At 42.8% G+C, this 15,910-nt stretch overlaps 1 protein-coding gene across 11 annotated transcripts in view; it reads left to right on the top strand.

Moving 5' to 3' along the window:
* DTNA (dystrobrevin alpha) overlaps positions 1-3,892 on the top strand; it is a 396,589-nt gene extending 392,697 nt beyond the window's left edge. For 9 of the 11 annotated variants that reach the window (XM_060121881.1, XM_060121878.1, XM_060121873.1 and 6 more), the window contains one exon: positions 66-1,156. In XM_060121881.1, the coding sequence (XP_059977864.1) occupies positions 66-206 (141 nt within the window). In that variant the 3' untranslated portion in view covers positions 207-1,156. Of the gene's footprint in view, positions 1-65; positions 1,157-3,640 lie in introns of those variants that run through there. The other 2 variants (XM_060121882.1, XM_060121876.1) reach the window with 2 other exon arrangements.
* The last annotated feature ends 12,018 nt before the right edge of the window (positions 3,893-15,910 follow it).

Here is a 15,910-nt window from a genome sequence, read left to right as displayed (position 1 = left end):
AGGACTCTGGAGACTGCTACCAATGACCAATTCCTGACTAACCAGCCACCTTTTCTTTCTCTTAGCTCCACGTCAGCACTGAGACCAGACTCAAGCACCCCTGTCCTGTAACCGAGACAAAATGGCGTGTGTTGTTCTGGGTTTTTGTGGTTTGCGGTGGGTTTCTTTCCTTGGCTCTCCAAATCTACTTTTGGGGCCTGTTCTAAGTGCAAACCCAGCAGGTGCCACCTGTCCTGTCCATTAGATCCAATTCCGTCTGGCGGGGGTTGTTTCTTTCTTGTTCCACGATGAATTGCACATCCACCTCCATTAGAGATGTTGGCCTATTAATGAGCACTGGTCTAACACAGCCAACCCTCCCCCACGGGGCCATGTCATGGAGGGAGGGAGGAGGGTGAAATCTACTGTAGGGGATTCAGGAATCAGTTGTGGTTGGTCAGGACGGAAGTCGGGGTAAATTTGGTTGGTCGCAGGGAGATGTGCTGGAGATTGTGAAAAATGGATTCTCGAGTGATCTACTATAAGGCAGGGAAGGTTCATTTGTAAGTAGTGATGTGAACTGAACTACATAAGAGTGTGGCCTTTGTTGTGATATACTATGTATTTTCTTATATGCATGAGCCAGACTGTTGCCTCATAATTTAGCACTAATGTCTGCTTTTATTTTGATCATCTTTGTGCACCCTTATTAGTTCTTGGCTGTTAACTGTAGGTAGACGTTGTAAATCCGGCAGCCTTTGGTCGCTGCAATCACCTTGGTTCAATTCCGCACAAGGAGCCACAAACAAGAACTCCACCGTGTCCTCAGAAGAAAGGGCCTTTTTACCTTTGAACCAAAAAGAGGGGGAAAAAAATCAGAAGTATCACATCCTGAGGCTAATTAACTATAAGACATTTTTAATTTTGACTACTGTAATTTGACACCATTTGAAATAACCAATTCAGAGACACTAAAGATTTCACAACATTCATTGGTATGTAACAAAACTACTATTGTATGGGCTTTTGTATTGCTGTTAAGTATTGTTTTGTGTGTATGTGTGTGTGTTGGAACCTCCTGGGGACATGTTATATTTTGAAGTGATTAAACTATTTAATTGTGTGTCTATATTTTGGAATGGAGTTATTTCTTCATTAAAAAATCTTTTTAAAAACACTATATCTTGTGTATTTTGTTCCTTTGTTTCAGTGAATTTCCTAAAGCAACATGAGGTTAGTCTGTTCTAAGGAGAAAGACCACAGGTCAGTATTTGCAGCATGAAGCATGGACCACGCATTGAGGATCAAGCAAATGAAGCCAAATACCTCACCTTTTCCTGCCTTTGGGGATGCAGGGTTTTTTTTTAATGAGATACTATTCTGCTGCTTGTGGAAAGCCTTGTTGTAATCAACATAAACAATCCATACACCCTTGCCTTTCTTCTCTTCCTCTTCTTCTTTCTTCTTTCTTTTCTCCCCCAAATTCCAAATACTGGGAAAAAATAACATTTGTGTAATCCTTTACAACTTTAGAAAAAACTGCTTTACTTACATTTAATCCTCACAATATCCATTTGAGGAGTGCTTAGTCATCCAGAAGTATAACCTAGGGAGCTGCCTATGTTCTGAAAAAATCTGCAGACAAGGCTGAGATGGGAAGAAGACTAGGCATGCCATCAAACAAGAAACAGGGAAAACAAGAAATTTCCCACTTCTGAGAAGATGGTGCACTTTTCAGAGGAGTTTCTGAAATTAGGCTTCTCCCTCTATCCAGAGCTATGAAGACTTCACCTCACCCCTGCTAGATCTGGCATTGGTCAAGACTAAGATTCATCCAAGGAGTTGTGCTCAATTCCTTGGCTTTGGTTTAAGTCCTACTGCTGTCTTCTGGTTGCCTTAGCAACACATATTATAGTTTGCGAATTTTTTGTTCTAAACATTATCTGAGCTAGTAAAGGAGAACTGGGAGGCAATGGAAAGATGAAAAGAGATTTTCAGTATCAATTTTTTTTCTAAGCCATCAGATCCTGAAGCAAGCCTGTGATAGACACCAAGAACCAGCACAGCCCAAAACATTCCCCTAAGATTTCACTAGCATAGTCAGGAGTAATGGGGCAGGTCTGGTTGTCCAACACTGGAGCAGCTTACGGCAAGAACCTTTTCCTGGTTTGTAGCCAACTTGGGAACAATGGTCCTCTGAAAAACAAAATACTTTATACTCCTTTTAAAAATGCTGGCTTTCGGGCTTCCCTGGTGGCGCAGTGGTTGAGAGTCTGCCTGCTGACGCAGAGGAAGCGGGTTCGTGTCCCAGTCTGGGAAGATCCCACATGCCGCGGAGCGGCTGGGCCCGTGAGCCATGACGGCTGAGCCTGCGCGTCGGAGCCTGTGCTCCGTAACGGGAGAGGCCACAACAGTGAGAGGCCCGCATATCGCAAGAAAAAAAAAAAAATGCTGGCTTTGGGGAGTTAGTGCAAGAGAAAAGAGTAATATTTCCCCTCTACTGCAAGGAGATCCGAGAAACCTCTTTGTTGTAGAAGGATTCAAATATTTTAACAGGATAATAAGAAGAGTATAATTTTACCAGAAAACCTAAACCAAAGCTAAGAAAAGATACTGAAAACCGCATGTAAAACATAACTTCCTAATTCTTACTGTCCACTACAAACGAGCATACTTGTTCAACAGCAAAGACACGTTTTTCCAGCCATTGTACAGGGTACAGTACATTGTACAGTACTGTATAGTACAGGTACTGTACATTGTACAGGGTCTCTGTACATACTGTAAACATTGAGTGGTGTAAGGGACAGTCTTCAATTTTTTTTTTTCTAAAAAAGCACAAAGTCAGGAGGTGGAGAAAAGGGAACCCTCATACACTGTTGGTGGGAATGTAAACTGGTGGCAACCACTATGGAAAACATTAAAGAGGTTCCTTAAAAAACCAGAACTACCATATGACCCAGCAGTTCCACTCCTGGGCATATAGCTGAAAAAAAACAAAAACATTAATTCGAAAAGACACATGCACCCCAAAGTTCATAGCAATACTATTTACAATAGCCAAGATATGGAAGCAACCTGAGTGTCCATCAACAGATGAATGGATAAAGATGTGGTATATAGCTCTATATATACAATGGAATACTACTCAGCCATAAAAAAGAATGAAATTTTGCCATTGGCAGCAACATGGATGGACTTGGCATTATGCCAAGAGAGATAAGTCAGACAAAGACAAATACTGTATGATATCACTTACATGTGGAACCTAGAAAATACAACAAACTAGAGAATATAACAAAAAAGAAGCAGACTCGCAGATATAGAGAACAAACTAGTAGTTACCAGTGAGGAGTGGGGGGAGGGCAATGTGGAGGTGTGGGAGGTACAGACTTTTGGGTATAAAATAGGCTACAAGGTATACTGTGCAACACAGGGAATATAGCCAATGTTTTGTAATAACTGTAAATGGAGTATAACCTTTAAAAACAATTTTTTAAGGGCAAAGTTGTTTTACTTAGCATAAAGCTAAATTGCAAATCTGTGATGGTGAATAGTATAAAACTAACAGAATTTATTCCAACACTGTAGCCTCATCCTGGCCTGGCCTGATAAAAGGATTAAGCTTTGTAAATAATTGCTTGGTTACTTGTCTTACCAGACTCCATGCTGGTGGTGAGCAGGGTCCGCATTCATGTAGAACATCACCGAACCCAATGCCTCGTACAAAGTAGTTGAGCAATAAATATAGAAGATACTGAAAAATAAGGAAGACACACCATTCCTCAGGCTACTCTCCTAAATATCAGTAGTCACAGCCAGGACTTTTAATGGAAGCTTTGGAAGAGGTGAAAGTCTATCTGGAATAGACTCTGGTAAGCACCGGAAGTAGGAAGTTGCGGGGCACGCCTGTGCTCCACAGCCAGATGGAAGTGATGCTCGTTCTGAGAAGTGGAGATGCTGATTTGTAAGTTGATCCCTGGGCTGCAAAAGACCTGATAACAGAGCCAGGACTCCTCTCAGAAAGTGAGTCAGCAGTTTGCCTGAGACTGACCAAGTTTTGCACTGAAAGCCAAGAGTCCTGAGAAATGCCTCAGTCCCAGTCAAATCAGAGGGACTGATCGTCCAAGAAAGCAAGCAAAGAGACACTCCAGCATCAGGCAGGAATAAGTCTCGGGTGAATTCTGCATCGTAAAGCAAGTAAGATATTCTCCTACAGTGGGACATTTAGAGAACAGAAAATGCTTATTCTACCATGAAGGTACCTTTCTAGTCAAAAGTTTAATGTTTAGCAGGACTGTATTCTGATGCCTGATGTCCCTCCAGAATGATATTAGCTGCAGAATTCACTAAAATGAGAACATCTGTGGGTTTGTTCACTTTGGGGGTTTCTGAAATGAGATGACCTATGGATAAGACTTGTTCAAACATCTAGATGCTAAGGAGAATCTGCAAAAATCAAGTTGAATTTTGGCATAGCTGATAGTGAGCTGCTTTTGTTTTTTTAAGGCACTGATTGACTTTGTGAATCCACATATTCTTGAGGCTACCTCAGAAATTTTGACCAGGTCATTAACTTGCCCTCCCATTTCTTTGAAGAGAGGACATTTTTCAGTTCATCTAAGAGCAGAATCAAATTCTTTAGACATGAGATCAGAGGGAGGGGCCTAAGATAGCCCTGTTTTCGCCATTTCTTTGTTCTATCCTTTCTCTCCACTGTAATCTCAATGGGGTGTTGGAACAGACTCTGGAAATAACCATATAAGCTTGGACTCTACAGAGGAAACCTGCAATCTGCCTCTTAGAGATTTTTCCGTTTATTGAATCAAATACATTCTGTAAAAGCTTGTGTTCTCCATTTAGAAAGCACCACTTCATGATGTAAAAAATAACTAAATAAAAAATTTAAAAAATAAAAAGCACCACTTCATACGTATAACTGAATCACTTTGCTGTACGCCAGAAACTAACACAACATTCTAAATCAACTGTAGTTCAGTTAAAAAAATAATAGTAATAAATAATAATAAAAAGCACCGCCTCGATATTTCTGGAATAGCTACTAACATATAGTAGGATTTGTATATCATTATAGAACGTCCCTATCGTGCAATTTCCGGAAGAAACTTGTTCTAACATATTTTCTTCTTAATTCTCTAAATAATTGAAAGTTTGAAATACATAATAAGCAAATTCTGGTGACCCAAAGAAACTATAGAACACACCACAAATTACATGAAAGGTCCCCACCACTTCCTGGGAGAGATGCTTCAGCAGTTGCCTCAGGTTCACCTCTGACTGAACTTTCATCCTTACCAGAATTACTCATTCAGTTTAATAGTAATTGCCAATAAAGGAATCTGGGGCTGTAGACTTACACAAGTATAAATCAGTCATATCAGTTTTACTTAGCTTTATGTTGCAAGTAGTGTGTATTCTTTGAATGCAAAATATATATATATGTATATATGTATTAAAAATCTTGATATTTTTGTATCAGTGGCAATATTCTCCTAATACATGTATCAATACATACCCATTCATTATAGCAACCAAAGGCCACTGTTACCACAGTGCTGACATGGGTGGGACCCACTGTTTTCCTTGTTCGTAAATCATCAACAGATCTGACCCTTTGGGGTTTTTCTGTTTTAATTCCACTCTTTTTGGCTAAAAGAGAGCATTTACAAATACAAGGATGAGGGCTTGACGTTTATATTTCAATGTTAGACTGGCGATTAGAAAATATTACTAAGATCTGTAAATTACCCACAGATTGACGTGGGAGCTATTGCACTGGGGAAGGACAATATATGACAAGTCCTCCCTGACTGGAAGGCGATGGGAAAGCTTGAATTAAAACATGAGAAATGCCAGGAAAGAGGAAAAAATGTGTTGGAATAATCATGTTTATTCTCTCTGAAAACGTATATCCCTTGTGAATTATTTGTAACCATAACCTAAATCCTTGTATTTCCCACGAATCAGCAGTTACTGAACAAACATAAGAGGATAAGTGATTAGCATTCCCCCTCTAGGAACATCTGCTTCCAAAGGAAGTTTGGCAGAATCTACAAGTGACGTCAGACTGGCAGGCACAAAGATTACAATCTGGTTAATTCTTGCCCTGGTATTCCTACCTCTGGGGGAGCCTGGTCTAAATCCACGAAAGCCAGAGTTTGAAATGGATTACTGTACATTCTCACTGGAAAACAAACAAAAGGTTGGAAGCCGGAAGTGCTCAGAACTAGCATTTATTTCACTGAGTCTCTTAAATATTTATACTCAACATCCCACAAAATATCCATTTGGAAAGACGTTTGGGAAAATAAAATAAAATTCCAAAGAGAAACATTTCCAGTCATGCTCTTTACCATCTACAAATATTTGCTGAATAACTCCCTTGAAGTGTGAGGAGCCATCAGACTTTTTATGGCCCAAAGCAGGTCCACGTTATTCACAGAATAGTTATACTTCAGACACCTCGTTGGCTAACTGGGATTTCACAGGATTCTACAGTCACCAGCTTCCACTGAGTCTTCAGAAATTTGGTTAAGAAAGGATTTTGAGTGAGCTACCTGGGCCAGGAATTCCAATAACCACTTTTGAATGAGATGACTCATTACCACCGTGAACATTTTTAATATGGATGGAAGGAGATAACATTTGGGTTTGGTTGTCACCTACAAACCAGTGGCTTAAGGAAAAGTAACTTTGAAATTAAGGTTTCACGGATAAGACAGACTTTACCCAAAGTTAATTCAAAACAGAATTAAGCAAAACGCTTCACTGAAGTCAAGTGAAAATCAGTCTTAAAGGCCAAAAACAAAGAGGGAGGAGGGGGCGGATAGAGAGGAATGCAGCCTGTGTCACTGCTGGGATCCACAGGAAGAAGTGATGATTCTCCCAGCATTTGTTCTTTTCCTAAGTCAGAACTGGGTGAGTGGAAGAACCAGGATCTACCTTACAGATCTTTCTCGGGATGACATGTAATCATTTTATTGTATTCCAACTGTTGAATCACTATGTTTTGGCTATCTGTCAACATTTCGTGAAGTCAGGTGATACACTGAAAAATAACGTGGTTCTGGGAATCAAGAGAACGGGATGGTAGGCTGGGGTATTTGATCCTATGCAGGTCACTTACCGTCTCATTCCCAACCAAATTCTCACTGAGGGTACGGATGCCTATTTTCATTTCTTTACAGATTTATTGTGTGATCAAATACAGTCATATTATAAAATATAAATATAATCATATAGTAATTTATAGCAATATGAATGAAAAGCATTATGAAAAAACACATCAGTTCCGGCAGTTTATCTTAATTTTTTACATTCCGAGAACTTACTGTGATCAATTCCCTTCACCTCTTCTAAGAAGTCAAGGGCACTGGTTCAATTCAACAAATGACGATATTCTTCAACTGATCACCGTAGAAAAACGGGTCTGTTCTGCAGACACCAATCAACAGGTAGCGTCCCTTGCCTACTGGCGAGTTCCCGGCCCCGCCCCCTCACTCTCCCTTCCAGTCCTCACTCAGTCAGGCAGTTAGGGTAAAGGTTACAGAATTGCAGCAGTTTCCTCTAACGTTCCAGATTAGGTTACCTTGGCTTCCCATAAACCGGGGAACCAATGTCACTGTTAACCAAGTAGCTGCAGTAAACTGCACAGTGATTACACTCCCCCTCCTCCTGTGATTTGACAGGAACTGCTCAACTAGAACAACAAAAAAAAGAGAGAGAGAGAGAGAGAGAGCGCACGCAAACACACAGGAAAATCTGACCCAATGGCAAAGGAATGTTGTCCCCCTCCTCCAAGTTAACACAAATGTGTATCTCGTTATGAAAGAATGGCCCAGAATGGTTAGCAGGTAAGGAGCCTGCTGACCTGTCACTCACCAGCCGCGAAGTTTCAACAGGAACTCAGAGGACATCTGAGTAGACATGATAGAGGGGTTTTTTTGTTTTTGTTTTTTTCAGAGTGAGGTATCGAGGGCTGGCTCCCATTCCATGGCTACGGGCCTTCCTTTAAACACAAACAGCGGCAAGAGCTGAGAACGACTGCCGTTCTTGAATGCCAAATAAACACAAAATGACAAGCACAGATTTTTGGCTTTCTATTAAAGTTTGGTTTTTTTCAACAGCCCTTTTTGTTGCCTCTAAAGACAATGGTCTCAGTGTTTCTGAGCCAGATCCTGGAACTCTGAGCAGAGCCCTCCTTGCCGCACCCCAACCCAGTTCACTCCGCAGGCAGGGCTGATGTCCCCTTTGGGTTTGACAGCGAGCCATCTCTCCCCTCCTGGCCCACTGCTGCAGAAGGATTTGTTTATTGAAACGAAAGAGGAGTGGTATCTGAAACTTGGATTTGCAGACCGAGGCCCAGGGTAGTTTGATGAGGGAGGTGCTCAGTGGTTTCTACTTGTTTGGGAAACAGTAGCTTAATCGTGAGTTCTGCAATGGACTCAGCTGGAGAGAGTTGAGGATTTATCCACTTCGTTAGTTCATTGCAGGTTTAACTTTTTTTTAACTGGTGTTCATCATTTTGCCTTTATGTCACTTAGGGGTAGCAATAGTTGACTTAAGTAGATGGAACCAGTGAGCTTTTTAATCTCTTTCCCATCCAGCAGTTAAAACAACCTCCAACTTCTCTTCCATGGCTGAGTAAAAGCTTCAGGTATTTACACAGGTATGTATCTCAGTGCAGACATGTTGGCCACCCAAATAAGAAGCTGTCAAGTCATGTATGTCACCTCCTTCCCAAACATTGCCGTTTTCTGAGGCTCCACATCAGGATTTCAAAGTCGTGTAGCAGAAACACTTGAATACTGAGGGCACTTATTTCTTACTCTTTCCTTATAATCTCACAAAGGATTCTCTTTGCTGATTTTTAACCTCAAAGGGGAGAACTGGATTCAAAATGGTCCACTAATATTTTACTTATTATTATTTCTATAACATAGTTAATTTCTCATTCTCATTATTTGCTTAGATAAGTTTAGCAAGTTATTAAGAGAAATGATTTCAGCATAAACACAGTGACACACGTTACAAGGTTTCTATCGCCTCCAAATCTGTGACAATGATAAAATAATAGACTCATAGACATAGAAAACACACTTATGGTTACCAAAGAGGAAATGGGGGGCAGAGGGATAAATTCGGTTGGGAGTAACAGGAAAAAGAAATAATACAGGGCTTCCCTGGTGGCGCAGTGGTTGAGAGTCCGCCTGCCAATGCAGGGGACGCGGGTTCGTGCCCCAGTCCGGGAAGATCCCACATGCCGCGGAGCGGCTGGGCCCATGAGCCATGGCCGCTGAGCCTGCGCGTCCGGAGCCTGTTGCTCTGCAACGGGAGAGGCCACAGCTGTGAGCGGCCCGCGTACCGCAAAAAAAAGAAAAAAAGAAATAATACAGTGTTTGTAAACCACTTGGTAGAGCTGGACATAGTATTGTCTTATTGAAGCTCAAAAAGAACACATTTATTCTTCTTCAAGTTCAAACAGCTATTTTGTGCCAAATTATAGCTCCTTCTCTTTCACAGTATGAGAATTGAGTCACCATAAGAATTATCTGAAGAGGTCATTCTCAGCATACCTTCTATTTAAGTATTCACTCATTCATTTATTCATTCACTTTTTTACTTATTTGCTTATTTATTCACTTATTTAGATGAGGAGCATTTTTTTTTTCTCTCTTACTTGCACTATCAGTCTTGGAAAACTTGATAAAACAGTCTAACACTTAAAGTACAAGAAACAGTAATGCAGCCATTTCTCAAGGATGTTGTGAAGGATAGCTAACAAAAATTAACATGACACTTAGCAACCACATTGTTCTAAGCAATTTTACAGACATCCATAGCTTGTTTCAATGGAACATATCTGTCCTTCTCATGTTAATCTATTTCCAAATCACATTTCACTAGCTCTAAAGAAGCTAAGTGCATTCTAAAGAAGGCACTCTTTATAATTCTACCAATTCATTCAGCATTTGTGGTAGAATCATAATAGTTCGTTTCACATATGCAGAGTTCTGTGCATCAAAATTACATTGAATATTTTTTTAAAAAAGAACAGCATTCTGCATAACTAAAACTCAGTTCACTATATCCTTAAATGAAGGATGCATTAGGGAGATCATTTACTATCAGAAGTTCTTAACATCCATACATTAATTCATGAAGGCAAAGAGAGAAAATAGAAGCTGCTGTTATTAAAAGATATGCATTCTCTGTCTATACATTCTATACCTTTTCTGTGCAAACCCAAACTAAACTCTGGATCTGATGGATTAAAAGAAAGCTATAGTTTCTACATGAATCTGATGAACTATGGACCGGAAGTTTCATAGACAACCAAATCCTTCTGCTGTGTATGCTTTACAAATACTCTATGCATTGTTCCCCAGACAGTGTTTTCTGAACAAAAGAAAACAGCAGGCCCCAAACCATAGCCATGAGCTCGGATTCCTCAGCTTTCAATGTGCTCAGAGGCCTGAGCAAGAGCAAGTGATTACTTGTAGATAAACTTCACGTTGTACAACACTCCAGTTTTCCAAACAAAATGTCAGGAGAGGATGAGAGAAAAACAAATCTGAATGTTTGCTAGACTTGTCATCACCGGTGATACAGGTTTAATACATATTTGGGCCTAGAAAACTTTAATAAGTCAACAAAATTTTCCTTAGGCATGGCCTGTAATTAACAGGAGGGTGGGGTGACAACGCACAACTCAAGCCCTGACGTCAACAATCTGAAGGAGGAGAAAAAACTGATGAGACCATAATTTTCTTTTTTTATTAGAATTCTTCTTTTCCTAAACACTTTCTTTCAGACTCAGCCTAATTTTGTTCACTTCTGGGACACTGACTTTTGCACTTACAAGAAAATATAAAAATGCAGGGACTTCCCTGGTGGTGCAGTGGTTGAGAGTCCGCCTGCCGATGCAGGGGACACGGGTTCGTGCCCCAGTCCGGGAAGATCCCACATGCCGCGATGCGGCTGGGCCCGTGAGCCATGGCCGCTGGGCCTGCGCGTCCGGAGCCTGTGCTCTGCAACGGGAGAGGCCACAGCAGTGAGAGGCCCGCGTACCGCAAAAAAAAAAAAAAAAATGCAAACAAAGAATAAAGGATACTTTTGAGGAGAACAGCATTCACTTAGGAATTCTAGAAATATCACTGAAGTATCATTTTGAGGTGAAAAAATACCCTAGAAAGTCAACATGTAGCTCTTCCAAAATCGTTCCCACAGATCTAATGTGTAAATCCAGTTTATTTGTGTTGTTTGTATGAATAATGTTCATGCAAAAAAGGAAAATCAGAGGCCTACACAACTAACCTCTTTTTTTCCACAATAACCTAAATTCTAGTAAAATTAAACTTGACTCTAAATAGTTTCAAAAACCAAGGGAGGGGAAGAGTGGTGATGAACACAAACTTCCCAAAGTTCCCTGCTGCGCACTTGTATTTGATGCCACCAACAGTTTCCTATTGTCTTTCTTCCTTTCTTTTCTTAGAAACTCTCTTTAGAAATCCCTACATGTCCCATCCCCCCACGCCCCCTTGGTCTATGCGCCCAACTTGTAGGTACCATCATCTTTGAAGTGAGCCTCTGCTTTTGCTCTGGGCTGCTGTGTCAGGTACTACCGGTTAATGAATTTTTTTAGGCAAAAATCTGGGAGAAACTGATAGAACTTTGATTTTTTTTTTCTTTAGTTAAATAAGACAAAATTTTTCTCTCTGGATAGCCATATAAGAGACTTAAACTGATTAAGACTATGCTCTTTTTTTTTTGTTTTAAGACTGTGCTCTTTTAATTACATTTCCTTCCCTAAACACCATCCCCAGCAAAACACTCTCAAATCTTAATCTCAAAATCTCTTGTGTTCCCTAACCTAGCAGGTTGTAGTCTTGTTCCCAGAGGGGAGGTTCTCGTCTCGGGGGAGAAAGGATTCAGAGATGAGATGGGGAGGCCAAGAAAGTAAAGTGAAGATTTAAGCAATACTACACTCAAGGGGAGAGCAGGCAGTCTCAGGTGAGTAGCTGCGCTGAGTTTCTTTGGCAAGCCAGTTATGTGGGGTGTAGAAATGAAGGGGCAGAATATTCATCAGGGAGGGAGGGTTTGGGATCCTATTCCCTGATTTTCATCCCAGCTCCACCTTCCTGAGGGGAAGAGGGATTTTTGTCCTTATTTAGTCTTGATGGGAAGTGTCATGGCATTGGTGAATGATGGGAACTTCTTACCTGTGAGGCTAATTTTATTTAATGAGAGCATAATAAGCAAAAAGTTACATTCAGATGCGGGAGATTCCCACCTTTTCCCACCTTTTCTTTGTCTTCCTCCAGGACACTTATCAACCCAAAACGTGTGGTTTCCTGTCAGTCTAGAGGTTCCTGCTTTTCTTTGTCTGCCCAGGGACACTTGCTGTTTACAAGATGCGTGGTTTCCTGCCATCTGGCCGGTACCCCCCCTTTCTCTGCTCATATCTAACTACCTGCCTCCTTTAACATTCCCCCCAACCTCAAGAAGTCTGGACTCTTAAAATCTTCTAAGGGGCAAAGGGTCAACAGTCCATCTGCTGTAACTGCTTCAAGGTGAGCATGGGCATTGTCCCTACCAGTGGGTCCAGATCTCCTTGCTACCTGTCAGAGATAGGGGTCTTGGGGTTGTTTGCAGTGGTGGAGATGGAGAGTGGAGGGTACAAGAAAGCAGCAACCTTCTCCAGTGGGTGTTGATGGCCCCCCTCTTCAAGTGGGGTGGGTTGAAATCCCAGGCATAGTATCATCTGAAGTTGGAGTTTTGGGGGTTTTTTTGTTGTGTTGTGTTTTTGTTTTTGAAGTCATGGGGTTTTTTTCCCTTGGCACCTCAGCTTTTGATACAGCAGATCTAACAGGCAGAAATTGGAGTATACCTGACTATATTCATGTTTTGCTGTTAACCCCATCTTGTCCCCCAAGGAGGCAGGGAGCCCTGAAAGACTTAGGTCTTCTGGGGAGGCGTGGCTACAGGGGCAGATCCAACAGTCATATGAGTCAGTAACTTTAGCACTGGTGTTCATGTTGTTGGATAGCAGATATCTGTAAGCTGGAGCTGTAACAATGTGAATAACCAGGAGGACCGTTAGGGTGGGTGTGGTTAAAGGAGACATGACTTCACGAGATGCAAAAGAACAGAGAAATGAAGAGTTTACTGGAAACAGAGGGTATTGACGCTTGGAAGGGAAATTATTAGCCTGCTTTAAGATGATTTTTCTTTTTTTCTTTTTTTTTTTAGGAGGTCCCATGCAGGCTCCCTAAGACAGGACTGGTTCCAGGCATCCCTGTCCACCTGGTCCCATCGACCCTAGGCATGGTGGGGGCCAGCTAGTCCCCCATGGGGCAGTCCTGCTGGCCCCCGCTCTCTGTCCCGGCATCTGCGGTACCTAGGATGAGTGACTTTCCTGAAGCCTTCTCTGTAGGTTCTATGGCCACCAATGAACCCCTGTGTTCCCAGGTATGTTCCCCTGCAGCAGACATCCTCATGGTCCCAGAACCTATTTAAGTCCCAGCTTTTTTCTCTAAAAGAGTATTAAGTTTCTGAACACAGGCACTGCCCATTAAGGGAAATAGTTTGTGAAAAAGCCTCTCTTTTTCCTTCCCTTTTCTGGGTGGTGCCCCCTCGCCCAGTGCCTCCTTCCCCCTACCCTCTCACATACCCACTCGTCCAGTGGTTGGCGGGGCCAAGGGTTGGTGGGAGAGGATACGGCACCGTGTCTGCACTTGGTGGGTACAAAGGGCCCAGCGACTCTGCAACGACACTGCCAATCGAATGACCCGGGCAGGCAAGCACTGCTAACGCGGGTCGCTGCCCTGACATGAATCCCCGGCTACCCCACCCTGACAGCGCAAGGCGAGGGAGGACGCTCAGTAGAACGTGGAGGGGGCGGGCCAAATGCTGGGCGGCGAAGAATGGCAGCTCTGACGCGGTCCCACCGCTATGGGCCCCGAAGGCGCGGCCTGGGACTGTGCCCCTTCCCAACATGTGGGATCCGCACACAGACCACCCAAGGCGAGAGGGAGCTCCTGAAGGGGCCGCAGTGGCCGCAGCCATCTAGAACTCTCTCTAGGTAAGGCTACATTTTATATTTCCTTACAATTGGACGTGATGACAGTTAATTAAATGGTGGATAGGGCAAACCTAGAGGGCAGAGCTCCTATGGTTCGGATCCCCAGCTGCCTGTAAGAATGGCTGGAAACTTGTCCTGACATGGCCTTGAACATATGTAACAGTGACAAGAGGAAAACCTAGCGGTGAGGTTGGAAGATGCCTGGCAGGTTTCTTTTTCCCCACTTCCGGCAAAGTAAGGCCGAAAGTAAGAGTGGAAAGTAAGAGTGAGAGAGGACCAAGAGAGCATAGGAGAGACAGAGCGAGGGTCACGGGAAGTCAGGCAGCACCTCCCAAGTGCCAGGGAGGACAGAGGCGGAGGCTTACTGAATTCTCCTGGCTACTGCTCGCCAAAGATGCTCCTGGAGGGTAGGTTCTTGTCTCTTGTCACGGAAAGAATTCAGAGACAGAGAAGTCAAGAAAGTGAAGCAAGGGGCTTCCCTGGTGGCGCAGTGGTTGAGAGTCCGCCTGCCGATGCAGGGGACATGGGTTCGTGCCCTGGTCTGGGAAGATCCCACATGCCGCGGAGCGGCTGGGCCCGTGAGCCATGGCCGCTGAGCCTGCGCGTCCGGAGCCTGTGCTCCGCAAAGGGAGAGGCCACAGTGGTGAGAGGCCCGCGTACCGCAAAAAAAAAAAAAAAAAAAGAAAAGAAAAGAAAGTGAAGCAAGGATTTATTTAAGCAATAGTCTCTCACAAAGGATGAGCAGGCAGTCTCAGGTGAGTAGCTGCGCTGAGTTTCTTTGGCAAGCCAGTTATGTGGGGTGTAGAAATGAAGGGGCAGAATATCCACCGGGGAGGGAGGGTTTGGGCTTCGTATTCCCTGATTTTCATTCCAGCTCCATCTTCCCAAGGAGAGGAGGGCTTTTCGTCCTGATTTAGTCTTGATGGGAAGCGTCATGGCGCTCGTGCATTATGGGAACTTCTTATCTGCAAGGCTAATTTTTTTTAATTTAATTTAATTTATTTATTTATACAGCAGGTTCTGATTAGTTATCTATTTTATACATATTAGTGTATATATGTGAATCCCAGTCTCCCAGTTCATCCCACCGCAACCCACCTCACCCCTCACCCCCCACCACCACTTTCCCCCCTTGGCATCCATACGTATGTTCTCTACATCTGTGTCCCTATTTCTGCTTCTGCAAGGCTAATTTTATTGTAATGAGAGCATAATGAGCAAAAGGTTACATTCAGATGCAAGAGATTCCCACCTTTTCCCACCTTTCTTTGCTTCTAGGACACTTACCATCCCACAATGTGTGGTTTCCTGTCAGTCTGGAGGTTCCTGCTTTTCTTTAACTGCCCAAGGACCCCCCACTGTTTATAAGAGATGTGGTTTCCTTCCACCTGGCCAGTGCCCCCCTCTCTCTGCTCATATCTTACTACCTGCCTGTTTTAACAGTCTCTCTATTGCAGAGAGATTCTTACACCCTAGTTTCCTAGGACTTCTTCATGTGCAGAAAGCATTCCTTTGATCAGAATTTGGGTTCAGCTACCAGCTGGCTCCACATTCCCAAATCTTTGGTGCTTTGTCTTTGCTTTGCTTTGCTTTACAGCTGCCCAAGCTGGTCCCACTGCATAGAGTAAGAAGCAAAAAGCAGATTCTGGCCCTGTTTGCAGCAGGGAGAGTGTTTTCTGGCATCTCACACTGGAACCTTGAAAGCATCTCTCTACAGGGAAATATATCTACACACACAATAAACTAAGACTTGAAATGTTTAAAGAGAATTGGGAACTCTAAGGGTTTTTTTTAAAGAAAATAGTGTTCCCCAAAATAGGCAACAGT

The sequence above is a fragment of the Lagenorhynchus albirostris genome, chromosome 14, assembly GCF_949774975.1.
Source record: "Lagenorhynchus albirostris chromosome 14, mLagAlb1.1, whole genome shotgun sequence".
In the NCBI taxonomy this organism is placed as follows: domain Eukaryota; kingdom Metazoa; phylum Chordata; class Mammalia; order Artiodactyla; family Delphinidae; genus Lagenorhynchus; species Lagenorhynchus albirostris.
This window is presented reverse-complemented; position numbering and strand designations above follow the sequence as displayed.